The sequence below is a fragment of the Porites lutea genome, chromosome 1 (genome assembly GCF_958299795.1).
Source record: "Porites lutea chromosome 1, jaPorLute2.1, whole genome shotgun sequence".
Lineage (NCBI taxonomy): Eukaryota > Metazoa > Cnidaria > Anthozoa > Scleractinia > Poritidae > Porites > Porites lutea.
In genome coordinates this window covers 41,735,938-41,752,200 of record NC_133201.1, presented here as the reverse complement: position 1 = coordinate 41,752,200, position 16,263 = coordinate 41,735,938, and the positions used below count along the sequence as shown (strand labels likewise).

The following is a 16,263-nucleotide window of genomic DNA, read 5'->3' as shown; positions in this document are numbered from 1 at the left end:
AATTCTCTTGTTACTCAACAAAATCGGCTAGTATCCCACACCTCCATTGATTAAAGGTTAAATTATCCACTGTTGATTGTATTGTTTGTTTTGATGCCCATTTTTCTGCTTAGAATTGTGTTGTTTTAGAGGCTACTTTTCGTCCGTGCTGTGACTACACTTGACTTGACCAGAAGCAAATTTGTCATAAACATGTGCTTTGTCAGGATGATTCTATTGTTCTCGTCACAGTCACTTTTGTCTTGATTTGACAACTTGATGTGTGTCAGAAGTAGAAAAACAGACTATACCACACGGAATGCGCGAGATACATTTTAACACTCATGTAGTAAATTCTAATGTTTTAAACCAATTTGTCACTGATGAAAAGAAAAAATGTCCAATTATAATACTGTGACAAGGACCACTTGATAGCAATCTCTTGGTAAAAATATGCTATGATCGTAATAATAATTTCTGTTCTCTTATATCTGGACAGCATTTGAGGACAATACCTGAAAAATATAATTGGACTCACAAGTAATAAAATTTTAAAACAACATTTCAATATTACCACGAACGTACAGGAGATTGATTCATATAATGTCAAGTGTCCGTGAGATTACAGTCAAAGGCTGCTGGTCGCCAGATCAAGTTTCCATGCGCATTTCAAAGGGTGAGACTGGTCAAGTCAACGGGAGTCATATATATATCGTACAAATACCCGGCTACAGTTGAGTTTCATCCTTTGTCTCTTTTCTCTTCTTGTGGCCGTTAAATTGAAATCCCAGACAAGCAAACATTTGATACCGACAATGTTAACCATCTCCTGATTGGATTCAAATCCCTTCTAATTTAAAATGACATATATGTACAAACACAGGAACACAGGTAAATAAATCTTATTTTATTAGCTAATACAGCTTAAATGCATGTGTTCAGGTTCCAGTGTGACTTGGGGACAGAAATCAGACTTCAACATTAATTTTTTGTTTGGGGAGTGGAGGGGAGATCTCTGGCAACATGCAGCTGCCAGGTTAACTCCTCCCATTTCAGAGGGTTTTTCACAGGTTCTGACCCTGTGAAAAATGCCCTGTTCACGGGTTTTGACATTTTATACCCGGTAAAAAACACTGTAAAAGTTCACAGGTTTTTCACAGGGTCTTTCACAGGTTTTTAACAGGGTAAAAATTCACAGGGTTTTTCACAGGGTTTTGCATGGGTTCTGACCCTGTGAAAAATGCCCTTTTCACAGGTTTTGACATTTTCTACCATGTGAAAAACACTGTGAAAGTTCACAGGTTTTTAACAGGTTTTTCACAGGGTCTTTCACAGGTTTTTTCACAGGGTAAAAATTCACAGGGTTTTTCACAGGGTTTTGCATGGGTTCTGACCCTGTGAAAACTGCCCTTTTCACAGGGTCTCAACAGTTTCACACCCTGTGAAAAAGGTGTGAAAAACATGTGAGAAAACATGTGAAATTGAACAGTTCACATGTTTTTTCACAGTTTAATTCACAGGTTTTTCACAGCATTTTCACATGTTTTTATCCAATAGTGTGTTCAAGCCTCCATGTTTTTACTTGTTGTGTGAGCATCAGCCACCCCCCTTTTGATGGTGCTAACTAGTAGAGCCTCTGTAATATTCCTTCCCTCAGGGGTGATCAATGTTTGGGGCACTGCAATACTATTTAATTCGTTGCAGGTTTCGAACAATAATTATTATAAGGTCCTCCTCATAAATTATTCTATTTTGACGCTTCATCTTCAGATTTTTAGTGAAGCTGTGTCCTCATATTTTTACATTGAGGCTTCATCCTCCTATTTTATTTTGGGGCTTTGTCTTCATAATTTATTTTGAGGCTTTGTCCTCATAGGTTATTTTGAAACTTTGTCTTTGGATTTTAGCTTAAGGCTTCCTCTGCATCAGTGTTATGTAATATTATTGAGGCTATGTTCCTCAGTTTGGGGCTTTGGTCCTCGTTGTGGTAGACACAGGTTGCTCTTGTTTTTACTGCATATGTGATTTGTTTGCAGGATATGTACACGTGTGATTCATTTCCATTTGTATTTGTGTCTAGGGAAACTGATGCAAATATTATTTGGTTTGAATTTACCATTCTCATTTTTTGCCGTCGATGCCAACTTTTTATTCTTTAGTTGTGTAATCCACTATTTTGGTTTAGAAGTACATGCAGCTAGATTAATTTTTTCTCTGGTTTTTGTTGGCTTCCAAGTTTTGATTTGTGTGGACATTATAGTCCCATGTTGGTTGTTAGGGGACGAAAGGCTTACGCTTCCCTCACCACATCACATCATTACTTTAACTTTGTGGTTCCTTTGAGGAATTTACTGTTAATTCAGTTTGTTTTGGAGATCCTAATGGATTGACTGATGGTTTATGCATTGTTTATTAATGGTAGCACATTCTAGCGTGTTTACAGAAGTTGTTTTTATTGTTTTCATTTTATTGCAGGTGCTCAGGTATATGCAGGCAGTTCCCTTTCACGGACGCGTTTTCAATGAAGCGAATCTTGGGCAGAGTTCTCTCTTGAGAGAGTCAACACACGTAACTTTGCATTCTCTGTAGCTCATCAATTCAATTCAACATACATGTAGTGGTACATGTTCTGCTGATCAGTTATCCAGGAGTTGCATCTAATAGTACGTGGCTACACAAGACCAGCTGCTGCTTCCCTCAGTATATGGCATCTACAGCTAATTAGGCAGCACAGGCAACCTTGGCTTAATGCTGGATATTGATACACTGCAGTTGGGTATGAACTGTCTGGTTTCTGTTTCCTTGCTTGTCCCCTCTGGGCTGCCTCACATAATTCTGGCGCAAGAGTGTAGTATGCCATATGGTACTTGCGTTTACACAACGAAGACAGATGGACAGTGACATGGTCATATATAGAATTCTCACTGCCTGAGTCAGGGCCATCCGGCCCATTTTATTACATAAAGTTATTCACGTAATTCAGGATGATTTCAAGATGATTGTGTGAGCACGGGCCATACAGCCATCTCGCAGATTTTCAATTTTACTAGTTATTTCAGTATTGTTATTAGTCTAGTTCAGGGTGACTGTGTGTGCAGGGGCCATACAGCCATCTCACAGATTTCATTTTAATCAGTTACTGTACATCAGGGAGCTACATATTTTAGGCTTTTGATAAGACTAACATTATTGGGCATCTGTGTGTGCAAGGGCCATACAGCCATCCCACATATTTCATTTTAATCAGTTATTTTATGTCAGTGAGCTATTGCAGACTTTGATGAGAATAATCCGACTTTGATAAGAATAATTCTGTGTGACTGTGGTGCGGCTCTTGCTTGGAATCAGCACTATCTAGGTTTCCGTCAACAAGTCTATTTAAAGGCCTAATGGTTTATTATTGTCCTTCGGAGCATTAGCTTGCATGGGCGGCTCTTGCTTCGGATGGTTCATCATATAGAGTATTTAAGAATGGTTAAGAAAAGGTTTAGTATTAGTATGTTAATTATTTTTAACCTTTAACCCCAGAGGTTTTGTGTGGCTACATTGGTTGGGGGATACGTTCCCAACTTTTCCCATGTGGTTTTTTGGGTTTTCGTATCAGGTAGTGCACACCTAATCCAAGGACCATACAGCCATCCCACAGATTTCATTTTAATCACTTACATCGGTCAGCTATTACAGACTTTTGATAAGTATAATTCTGTGTGACTGTGTGTGCAAGGGGCCATACAACCATCCCACAGATTTCATTTTAATCACTTACATCAGTGATCTCTTTCAAACTTTTGATAAGTATAATTCTGTGTGACTGTGTGTGCAAGGGCCATACAGCCATCCCCCAGATTTCATTTTAATCAGTTATTTTATGTCTGTGAGCTATTTCAGACTTTGATAAGAATAATTCTGTGTGACTGTGTGTGCAAGGGCCATACAGCCATCCCCCAGATTTCATTTTAATCAGTTATTTTATGTCTGTGGCCTGTTTCAGACTTTGATTAGAATAATTCTGTGTGACTGTGTGTGCAAGGGCCATACAGCCATCCCCCCAGATTTCATTTTAATCAGCTATTTTATGTCTGGGAGCTATTTCAGACTTTGATAAGAATAATTCTGTGTGTGAGCTATTTCAGACTTTGATAGGGTCAATTAAGCAATCTCATTCATTTAAGCTTTCACCTTTCCTATGACATAATTGCTCCATATTTATAGCTACACTTGTACATTTTGCTTCTAGATTACTAAGGTTTTTGTCGGTGGTTCTCTTGCTTTGGCCTCGGGTGGGGCTGCCCTGTCACTCGTTTCTTGCTCCGGGCTGTGGCGGGTGTGCCCTCACCTTTGCTGGGATTAATCTTCTTGTGTATCTGGACTTTCCTAGCTTGATATGCTTAAATGAAATAAACGGCCACTCTTGTGGCCAAATTTATCCCAAACTGGATATGTCATTATTGGGTATCCCAGCAAACAGAGCTCACCCAAAGCAAGACTCCACCAACAGCAATAACTGATTCAATAGTACTATCTAAAGGAACATGGAACATAAAGGAGATTTATTTCTGAAAGAAATAAATGGTTTTATGCTTAATGTGACTGATTAATGTGTCATTTCTCCAGTTACTGGGGAGGGGGCGTTCCTGCCATCCGGGACATTATATATTGTGTTTTTAAGACATGAAAGCTAGGCACATGGCCTCTCTGCTCACGGCAACAAGAAAGTTGGAAAACATTTTTCCCTCCCTTCCCTCCCGTTTTGCTCCACTTTCATCTCCCGGATGGCGGGTGTGCCCTCACCTTTGCTGGGATTAATCTTCTTGTGTATCTGGACTTTCCTAGCTTGATATGCTTAAATGAAATAAACGGCCACTCTTGTGGCCAAATTTATCCCAAACTGGATATGTCATTATTGGGTATCCCAGCAAACAGAGCTCACCCAAAGCAAGACTCCACCAACAGCAATAACTGATTCAATAGTACTATCTAAAGGAACATGGAGCATAAAGCATTTTGTTAATTGACTTATCGCCATACTGAATGTCCTACAGACCTTTTCATTGTTCTGTAACAAGCTTAAGAATTGGGAGACGCGACTCCTCCTCTCAATTGACAGCTATAGAACAAGGAATTGGGAGTCTTTGTTCTGTGTTGTTTTGAAAAGCGGAGACTGCAGGTGAAAAGAACCACACTAGCTAAATTTCCTTTCAAGCATTCATTGCTTTAACCCGTCTCTCAAACGATGAAAGATCACATGCTGTCCCAAGTTCTCTGATCTACAACGAGGCCCAACAGAACCAGGGTTTGAGTCATATTAATATGGGAAGGGTACACCAAAGGTTGTACTTCGTAGCACAGCTGCCCATGTATATACAACTATTCAGAAAACTTCATCAGTGTGTAAACTGAAGAACTCTTAATAAATCATTTGCTTTTGTTGTAGAAACTTTATTCTCCAGCTTAAGTTGTTAATAGCCAAGTTGGGTAGCAAAAGTGCGGTGGAAATAGGTGAATTAATGCCTGTCTTGAACAAAGAAAACTTGATTACTACTTCAATCGAATAACAAGTATTTATAATTTCGTAAAACAAAATCGCTAATAACACTCCTTCGCGTCAATTCATGGTTTTTGCTGTAAAAATCGTTGCACTTTTGGAACAATACACGCTGAAGGGAGTGCTTGTTCCCGTTGAGAGCCTGGATATCGCGTTAAAAACCAGGAACATGAATCAGGCCCGCAGATGGTATAAAAAATGGCTGATTCGCACTATCTTGCAATCAATTTCAAATTTGAAAGTCTGTGCATCAAGAGCAAGAAGAAAACAAGAGTTGTTTTCACAACAGGAGTTCTACAATGGTTAGTTACTGTATATTGTGCATTTCATCTTATAAAAATGAGCTACTTACTAGTACTAGTGGTATCATGTTATCAATTTAAACTGGGATGAAGGATTTGCAACATTAATTCATCTTATTTTTTTTTCTTTTCGTTTTCTTTCACCAGGAGTTCAGAGTTTTGATCCTTTCCTTCGCTGTCTTTGTTGTCGTCGCTTCAGGAGCGACAGTTTATAAAAGCGGAGAACATGAGAAAAAGGTAAGGAGGCAAACCGATACATTATGATGTACGTTGATTGCTTTTCGAATTTCATTCCCGTGATGGTGTATTGGCGTTCAAAACCAATGATATTCTACAGCAGGCTAAGTTTTCTGCATTAGTCACTTGAAAAACAAAGGAGTTACTTGTGCTAATTTTAAAATGTTGTTAAGAGAAATCCAGCATCTCAATTTTCCATCTATATCGACGCTCCTCCACGCATTATTAACCGGTGTCTGACAAAAATCTTCGGAATGGCTATTTCGAAAATAATAGCCGTTTAATAATCCTATGATAGCCTCTGTGATTCTAAACAAGGCGCCGGATTTCTAACGAGTTCGAGTTCTTCATCAGTGAAGATACATTTCAAAGTTAACTGTGATGTTCTCGTTTGCAATTATTTGAAATTCTTTATGTAAAAATTCTTGCAAGGCCTCGTAGCGTTCCAAATAGGTGGAATGGTTAACACTCAGTGATTATGTTTGCTTACTTTTTTTACCTTGAACGATAAGGTTTCCGAGTATAAAGTTAAAGTCAAGGATGGAGACAAAGATTTAGACGAAACTATAAAAATTGACACCAAAAAGGAAACAGAAACCTTTCACATCGCAAGTAATGGCGACACCAGCCCCGATGCCCCTGGACAGGTCGATGTTGTTTACGATTTCAAACAGGTGAGTTTGTAGGTCAGAATAGAAATATGGCATATTCCCTTCCTTTTGCTTCTTTTACATTCTCTCTTTCCTTTTCTTTCGTCCTTCCTTCCTTCCTTCTTTTCTTTATTCTTTATTCTGCGTCGTCTTTTCAGAATGGCCTACTTTTACTGCCCTCTTTCTCTCTGATTTCGCGCATTAGTCTTGTTTATTGACAATGCACCGGCCCCTTGCGCGTGTAATAATATTTTTTAAATGGTTACTGCCAAGTACATATGTGACTGTTTTCCTTTTGCCTTTTGCTGTAGAAAATGGCAATGCACCGAATGTCCAATCAGAAAGCTTGTTTTCTGAGCGACTCTACTGACAATCTACCAAAACCAGCTGACCTCAAGAAATTACTTGAAACGGTAAGTACATTCTCAGAAGTTGTTTGTTTAGTACCTCTGAAGCTGATGACATTCACGTAATAGAAGAGAAATAGAACACTTGCTGGGCTCTAGGGTTTTTTGGATTCATTAGTATTGATCAATACGACCAGTTTTACCATTGTTTCTTACATATTTCTCCCCCCCCCCCCCCCCACCTTGAATGAATGAATGAACTTTATTCACTGCAAATATAGTTAATTCATTCATTCATGCAATTCTACATCTAACGATATTGGGACAGCTTATTAGATTTTGATCACATCGAAGGTCCTCTTTTTTGTTTATTTTGTATTTCCGAGGGCTAATTGATTTGTGTATAGTATTTCAGCCTTTTGCAGCATTCGGTACTGTTTTGTAAGATGTTTCACAAAAGTGCAAAAACCTGACATTTTAGCTTTAAAAAATACTTTTAAATGTTAGCTAATGTTGAGCAAGATCTAACTTTTAGGTTTTGGCATCGTTCATTTGGAGATTTATAATCACTTTTACTGCAAACTACTTATTTTTGTGCAGTGTGATTAACACTAAAGGTTAAGTAAAGGGGAAAAGTTCGTAACGAGCTACAAAATTATGCAACCCTTATTAGGGGGGCGACCACTTAACTTTTGAGGGGAGTGGATGGGAAAGGGTGATTTCAAAAAAATATATATCTTGCAGACTGATTTGGAGGGGAAAAAATTCTTGCAAGGAAATACCTTGCTAATAAAAACTCCTACACTGGAAAAAATATCTTTTATGGCGTATAATGTTGGAAAAAAAATCTTAATCCATTGTATGTCAGGAAAAAAATCTATCACTAGAAGTTTGGAAAAAAAACAAACTCTTACACAAACCAAATTACCCATAGCCACCTCTCCCCCCACCCACTCAAAAGTCAAATGGTCGGCCCCCTTAGGAATAGACAAGGAGCCTTTGAAGAAAAGGGTTCCATTTGGAGAATGAACTCATACTCCCATATGAAGCTTTCATCATTAATCGCGATCAGAGATTTGTCTCATACATTTGGGCGTTGACGGTAGACGTTCCGTAAAGACTCGTAAAGAATTTTGCTTTTTTTCCCTTCAGCAATCGAACCAAGATAGCAGCCAGGCAGAGACACAAGGGGAGACTGAATATGCCGTTGTTGGTACTGTCAATGACCGCTCGTTCCTGAGTGATGAAATGGCTGCCATGTGTGCTAAGTTGCCGATTTATCGCATCAAGCAGAGAAACCTCCCAGTCCAGCGTGAGTTAAATAATGCTTCAATAAAAAAGATACATGGAGATAAAATTTTTAAGTCTGTCTTACAACAATTAACAGCAGGAGCAGTGGGAAAAACAAAAACAAAAGCTACCAGCTAAAACGACCAGCTACTACCATAAACAAGGCTCAGTCACTTTTTTTGAGTCGTTTTTAGTTCCCGCCCAGTTAACTGGGTTAAAGCCTGTGCGACTATCAGTTTACTATCAGCATCACGGTCTAAACTAACATAATTTTTTCGTTATTTTGCAGGAACAAAACGTGCCTGGTGTTTCCGAATTTGCTACAGGAGATGCACGGGCAGCTTTTGTTGGAATGTTTGTGTGGTGCGTTGTACTTAAGACTAATAAACAGCAAAAACAAAACAAAAACAAAAGCTACCAGCTAAAACGACCAGCTACTACCATAAACAAGGCTCAGTCACTTTTTTTGAGTCGTTTTTAGTTCCCGCCCAGTTAACTGGGTTAAAGCCTGTGCGACTATCAGTTTACTATCAGCATCACGGTCTAAACTAACATAATTTTTTCGTTATTTTGCAGGAACAAAACGTGCCTGGTGTTTCCGAATTTGCTACAGGAGATGCACGGGCAGCTTTTGTTGGAATGTTTGTGTGGTGCGTTGTACTTAAGACTAATAAACAGCCTTTAAGCGTGTTAGTCGCTAAGATTTTCTAAGGCATTGATTCATAGTGATTAGATAAATATTATTCAACGAAACCTTCAATCAGCTTGACATTTAGGATAACGGTATTGATTTTAGAACTGGAAAACTGGAGCAAAGAGGAAAAAGAATATTTGACATGCACGCTTCTTATCTTTGTTTGTAAGCTTTTCGTTACCAATTTTGTTGGACAGGTGGACACGAAGTTAAAGAGCGCCGTTTTATGAAAATTCGATCTCGCAAATCTTTCTTTCTTTGCCTTTTTACTTTCTCTTTGTTGTACAGTAATTGCAAAGGCGAAAGTTGGTAAACGCAAGGCGAAAAAACTGCTAACAATGTAATAATCTAAAACGGCAAAATTATATTGATGCAGATAAGAGCTCAGAAAGCTAGGCGGTTTGCCATAGTGCTGATATCGTACAGAAAGAGGACAACTTGATTTTAGCGTTGTATCGACATTGTATTTCCATATAAAACATCGAACATGAAATCTAATTGAATCATTTTTTTCTTTTATGATACATAATTTTAGATATACTCGTTTTAAACTGATAAACCACAAAAAAGCAGGGAAGAAAAAGTAAATAAAACCACTTACAAGTTGTAAACACCGCGTTTGGCTTCATTGTAACTTATCGTCTATTAAAGGGTTCCATGGCAACCACCTCTTCAGTTCTTTTCAAACTTTAATTTGATGCGTTTAAGGGTGTAAGAAGGTATAAGGAGGTAGCACCCTGTACGGGGGGGAGGGGGATGGGGGAAGCCGCAATTTTGATCTTGGTAATTTTTATGTGCGAGTAGAAAAATACATCTACCTGATCTCACTTTGCTGTATTCTCTTTCCACTGTGCACATTCCCCAGCTTAAATTCTGTTTGGGAGTTTCATTAAGATGTTCTTATCGCGCCTTTATTAAAGCCGGGAATTTTCTGATGATAAAGCGTTTTCACATGACGTCACGGCGGCCATATTGGTGTTCCAAAACAATGAAACGGCGGCCATGTTGGTGTTCCTAACCAATCCTGTGGGAGTTGAACTCTTTTCTTATGTAAAAACTTTCTTTTGTTCCAATAAATTAGCATAGATGCTGGCCCACGTGAGTGAAAACGCTCTATAAGCGAGAGTATGATATAAAGCTGTTTTCAGGTTACTAGAGTCCCAGAATTCGACACACTTTTCTCTAACCGAGGGGGACATGGGGGTTGACGGTATTGCGGTATTGAGCTTTCTTTCAAGCGGTATATTTCGGTAATTTTGATTTTAATGGGCGGTATTGCGGTATCATCCAGCCCTGCGGTATGCGGTCTTTCATCCTTTCGGGCTAACGGTATTCGGTAAAAGAAGATCCTTCAGGGTATTGCGGTACTGTTCATTTGGCCTCTCCCGTCCGATGTAGGTCAATATTTGGAAGACTTTACCGCTAATCTTTCAACATTATTTAATTAAATAGCTTTCATCTGCTTTCGAAAGAATCATACTTCTTTTACTGTATTAAACAAGGATTGTTCTGGAGATAACCATACCGCGAAGATTTTTGAGGGTCAATATCATCTTAGAGTGCTATTTAATTCCTTCCACCACTCCTAGATAATCCTTCATGCTGCTCTCAGTTCTGATCATAAAGTAAGTGGAGTGCGTGTTCTTGAATCTTATCACGCGTACTTCCTGTCTGCTCAAGCAAACAACGTTTACCGAATTAAATTATGCTGGAAGGCGACACGCGAAATAAAATATAATGAACATTGTTATTGCGACGCTGCTGATGGATCGTAGCCAAAGCATCATTTCCTACGGAAGGCCTGATAAAGTTAACAGGTAACATGAGCCTGAGTATCAAGCCTTCTGTGAAAGGGCAAAGGGAGAGGGTATTTTTACCCTGTCCCTTTTTCTCTCCTCTCTTCCTCCTTTCCCTTAGAAACGCCTGATACTCGGCCTAAGGTAACACTGCTGCAAGAGATCATGCAACTTCTTCGAAGATGGGGTCGGCCGAAGGAGAGGGTGGGGGGGGGGGGAGGGGAGGGGTCGGGTTGAACTTGACATCCCGAACTTTTTAGCGGATGACCTTTTTCAATGCACAAGACAATTAAGGGGCTGTGAGGATGCTCAAAGTCTTTTGCTGAACTGATAAAACTATGGTTCAATGAGTCCTTGCACCAGACCAAGTATTTCATTGTTTACGCAGTAACAGCCGCACAAATTCTGCTCACTAAGTTTACAGATGCGTGCTGTGTTATCTTGTACTAAATATTGCCATCAATATTGTAACTTCCGAGGGTGACTACTTTCGGCCGTTGCTGCGTGATCGACTTGCCCACAAGTTGAGCTCAACATTTTTAGTGCCCATTGACCACATGCCAGCCGAAATGAATTTGATCTTTGATTTAAGCACTGATACAGTGGAACCTCTATATAGCAAAGTCTTGGGTGTAACAAACGATTTTCTTTTGCCCCAGTATAGTAAAATTTATTGAAAGAACCTCGATGTAACGAAACCTCGTCAGTTACAAGGAACAGATTTTACCAGTCTCTTTTTCCTTTGTTATTTCGAGGTTCCATTGTAATTACTGAAAATATGAGACGTGTCTAGTGTGAATTAGTCTGTAATAAAATGAATCGCAAAATTTCAGGCGTTCAGATGAGGAGAGGCGCGAAGTAAAAAGGAGAGCAAATTATCGCTTTTTTCAGCCTTGTTTTTCGCTCGCTCTATTTGTCCCCCGCGGTCAACCTTTTGAACGCTTGTAACGGGCTCCAAAACGCTTTTCTTATAATAAATTTCCTCTCTCTGGGTCCTCTCCGAGTAGAGACTATTCGGGGGGAGAGGAGTGTAATGGGCCGCTCATTTCCCGAGAGTACTACCCGGGCTCCAGAGATCCATTCTCAAAATACCTGGGATAAAATATTAAACCGTACTTGCAGTGGGAACTGTAGATAAGAAAAAGATAACCTCTGGAACCCAGGGTAGAACATTGCCAGCTGGTTATCAAAGTCTTGTTTGTAATTTCTTTTATTTGTCATAGCATTATGTTTCATTTAGTTTTATTTTACCCACCGACCTCCCCTCCCCCACCCCCCCTCCTGCACCCGTCTCTATCACGACTTCTGGTGAGGTGGCAGAGGGATAAATTTTGCTTCCTGTTTCTATCTCTACCTGTATTTCTTGTTGAGTTTTGGAAATAAAGTTCTATCGCGCCGTGCTCCTGTGACTGTTTCGTTGTTGTATTGGCTGGTGAATAAAGTGTTCCCTACCTCAGGGAAACAATTTTGCGTCTGCGACGCGACTGAACATGATACGAGAGGAGCTTTGATCTTGATCTTTGACTTGCATAATGACAAAAATGATTATAAATAAAAAACATCTCTTGGCAAATTACCCAAATACGTGATCTCGGCAGTATATAACCAGATAAAGAATTATTGTGACGGAGCGAAAGACAACCGTCTTTACCATCGAAGTAGACGAACATGGCAGCTCAAAAGCAGCGTATGCCCTCCTTTGTAAGCATTCTTACTTTTGTGTTTTACTTTGCCGGGTTTTTGAGAGTTGAACTTGAGTTACATGAGCAGAAGAAGAGGATTAACGCTCTTGAAAACAACGCAGAGTCAAAGCTGCAGATATCAATGGAACCAAACCCTGTGAAGACACAGCATTCGCTTTCTGGTAAGTTTTTCCGTTTTGGGGATTTTATGTTTAACGTAAGGCAACAAAGTACACAGATCTAGGATTATCACTTAAGGGTTGTAATGTAAATGCTTTATGTTCGAGTTAAGTAAAAACTGCGACCTCGATTTCCCATCTTTTCGTTAGTCGAAGTTTTTGCCTTTTTAAGAGCCATCAGTTCAAAACATCGACGAACGTACATCATCCTGCATCAACTTTGCTTTCAGATCGCCAGTTCTTAAGATGAGTTAAAAATCCCCAGTGCTCACTGCGCTGACTCGTCCTTCAGGGCGGAAAAACGTTCTGCGCAAGCTTCTGCGCATCCCTTATCGCAGGCTCAAGGCGGGCTTTTCTGTGTGTTGACTGTGTTTGTTTGTTGCTGGAGTTCTGAGTGAAATGCACGAGGTGCGAACGTTTGCTCCCTGTAAAGCATTTTTATTTGACATGTTTGCTTTTTTTTGGTCGCTTGAAAATTACTTTGGATTCAGAACAACCAATGTTAAAGGAAAAACGGATCATTCCGTCAGTCTGAGGTGGAATAAAAGGTTTTGAACATTTCTTAAGAGGCGAGTATTTTTCTGATTCTGTATCCGATCAATTTATGAGTTGTTGATTTCGCCGGGTTGAATTAAAACCGGTCGTATTCTGTTATTAGTAGTTACGGTTACGTTTTTTACATGCCCAGATTTATTACCCTTGCAGAACGAGATTTATCTTTGTCTTCAGTCAAACAACGATATTGCTGACTTATAACGCATCAGAGTGAGCAAATTTGTGCGCTTATTAACTTTCTTTGAAATAGAAGGCCAGCAAGCTTACTCAAGATCATTTTTCTGTTGCTTAAGTAATGATAGGCAGATCGAGTTTTTTTTCATTTTTCATTACATAGTTTTGTTTTCCAGTGCACTGTGAAAGTTTCTGTTCTTTATAAGAATAACTTTCTGTACGCAAATTGTCCTTTTCACTCGCTGTGAAGTAGAGAACGAGAACTGCCGGCAGTGACTTCAAAACAATTGACTCTTTTCCCGTAAACAATTGCTGCAACTGAGGCGAGCAAAACAAACCCTTATGTCCAATTTTCTGTATTTTCTAACGATCGGCGGAGTTTAATTTGCTTAAACGAAGACCCTCGCATGGACCAGTTAAGCTTATTGAAAATAGCTAAATGGTGAATCATGGCTTGGCTGCAAAGTTGCAACTGATCTTTTGCTTTTAAGATCTTTAGGTATAGGTTGTTTTCGCACAGAAAATTCATTACTTAATTGACAGCAAGAAGTTTTTGAAATAATGTAACTTTAACTTTGTTTGAAGGAAATCCTACTTACGCGTAGGTTTTTGACACATGTTATGCGTGTTCAACTTGACAACACAAAGCAAAATTTATATATCTGCGCGAAACGAGCAAGTTTAAAAAACTATGGTTGATTTGAAACCGATTTTTGGGAAGATTTTACTAGATAAAGATTGACCTTTTTTCTGCCCGCATATCAACGCAATAACTTCCACATTGAGGATTTTGTTTATATTTTAGCGATCTGCGAAACTACGAGTGTCCGATCGAGCGAGGGTTTTAAAATATCAGCTCGAGTGCGACAAAGTTCATTGCCTTCAAACATATTGTGGGCAAGCGTTAATTTTTTGGGGCAAATCACTGTCCAAAGATATGTTGTTTTTGTGTCCACAGTGGAGCTCCCGACCTTATATATCCAGGAACGTCCTTATATGAACACATTTTGTGAATGCATCTTGAAAAAAATCGGACCTACGCATGCACATTTCCAGTACAACGCAAAGAAATTGATGTCGTTAAAGTCCGTTTTACTATGAGGTATTCTTCGTGAAAATTAAGTAACGACAAGGTGATAACCACAGCTTGCAACTTTTGAAGAAAAATTGCCTGTTCTTTCTAGGTTACTAGTGGAAACATTTTATTTTTAGGCAATAAAATATTTGAAATCCCGCCATTTTTTCAAACCCGGCCAGGGGATCTGGGTAAAAAAGTTCACGCATGCTCATTACGTTTTTCCGCTCTGAAGACTCGTCCCCAGTTGGCCGTTCGTGCCCATTCCCTCTGGGCAGGCCTGTGTCTAGAAAAGCTGGTAAAACTGAAAAAAAAAAACTTAAACTAAAACTTAGTTTTACCAGCTTTTCTAGAGACAGGCCTGTCCAGAGGGAACTTAAAAGTACGAACGGCCAACTTGAAAGTCATGACTTTTCCCAGCCCCGGTTAGAGCAGACCCAAAATAATAAGCTGTAAACTCCAGTGTTAATTTAAGCTGTTTCATTATTTTGTATTGCATATTAACGGACTTTGGTCATTGAACACGGATTGAATATTCAATTGAATAACAAGACTTCGTGCATGACTGCATACCCGCATTACTTGTGTCACGCATTACTGTTTCAATGTATCTTTGCCGGCTAGTATAATACGCACGTCTCTCATCGCTTCTTACCATTCGCAGGCTAATTGTATCTAAGCAACTGCGAATAAAATCGTTAAATTAAACAATTATATGAGTCTTGTTTACTCTGTCGTTCAATCCAGTTTTCATGGTCTTCATGAACCGCAGTGATATCTTTTGTTAACACTAACTGAACGGCATTCACCTTCATATCAAAGTGGTTTCGCCCACATTTCCTAGCCAACGGCTACGACTAGTAATTTTGACTCCATTCCGGGCGCTTGAATAACACTGATTTCTCTTATCATTGCGTATCTACACAGACGTCTTTGCGACTTTGTGCATGTGTTGTTGTGAAGTTTTTTTTTTTCCTTTTCTTTTTCTTTTTTTTTTTTACGGTGGAGCCACCGTAGTTTTTACAGAAGGATGAGGTACTTCGCATCAAAGCTATATGTAAAGCAGGTCACATTATGAGCTTCGGGTTAACACGATTTTGTCAAACTCAAGAACTTTAATCTTTGCAACTACTCCTTGTTATTTTGTCGCAACCTTTTATTGGGCCGGATTTTTCAGTGTTATTGACGGACCTGAACGAGAGGATTCGGTGAACTTCAGTTCCATGAACTGAAATAAGTCTTAAGTTGCCAACGAACGAATCGAATCTTTAAAAAAAGCTTAACGAAAACCCCCGGAAAAGGTTGATTTCCAAAAGTAATCTATTGTATTTGAAATGTCATCGTAAGCAACAAATTTAATTAACTAACTAATTAATGGACCATTAGAGACATGATTTAATTAAGCTGATTCCCATTGCGGAGCTGTTATATATCACTCATTTTAGGTATCGTCTGCTGATAATTAGTCATCACAGTTAGATATTTGGTGGAGAAACAATAGTTAATTTATTTCTAGCCCGTCCCTTAATGATGTCAAGGAAGATATTTGATATTATTCATCTACTCAAGGCTTAGATGCGTGTATACGCGTTCTTTGAGCTTTGAATTTATGTTTCGCGGTTCTTTCACCGAAATAATTTGTCTGATTATTTACCCCCCCCCCCCCCCCACCTTAACGCCGTCAATCGTCATACTGGTAGTAACTAGCACCCACTCGATGAATTGTAAAGTTTATACTGTACAGTCTTCTTTTTAATA

General features: G+C 39.2%; 1 protein-coding gene and 1 pseudogene across 1 annotated transcript; both read left to right on the top strand.

The window, feature by feature from the left end:
• The first annotated feature begins 582 nt into the window (after positions 1–582).
• LOC140929886 (uncharacterized) lies at positions 583–8,742 on the top strand. The gene is made up of 7 exons (XM_073379587.1): positions 583–655; positions 2,455–2,462; positions 5,974–6,063; positions 6,576–6,737; positions 7,025–7,126; positions 8,213–8,372; positions 8,640–8,742. The coding sequence occupies exons 1-7, from the start codon at positions 583–585 to the stop codon at positions 8,726–8,728; spliced, it is 684 nt and encodes a 227-aa protein (XP_073235688.1). The 3' UTR covers positions 8,729–8,742.
• A 3,766-nt stretch (positions 8,743–12,508) lies between these two features.
• The window catches only part of LOC140950988 (uncharacterized), a 10,614-nt pseudogene continuing 6,859 nt past the window's right edge, over positions 12,509–16,263 (top strand).

What these genes read in the sequence shown, in the direction of transcription:
- LOC140929886 (XM_073379587.1), top strand. Translation starts at nt 583, where the DNA reads ATGTCAAGTGTCCGTGAGATTACAGTCAAAGGCTGCTGGTCGCCAGAT. An exon ending in GCGGAGAACATGAGAAAAAG is followed by an intron (nt 6,064 to 6,575) that starts GTAAGGAGGCAA and finishes TTGAACGATAAG; the next exon opens with GTTTCCGAGTATAAAGTTAA. An exon ending in GAGAAACCTCCCAGTCCAGC is followed by an intron (nt 8,373 to 8,639) that starts GTGAGTTAAATA and finishes GTTATTTTGCAG; the next exon opens with GAACAAAACGTGCCTGGTGT.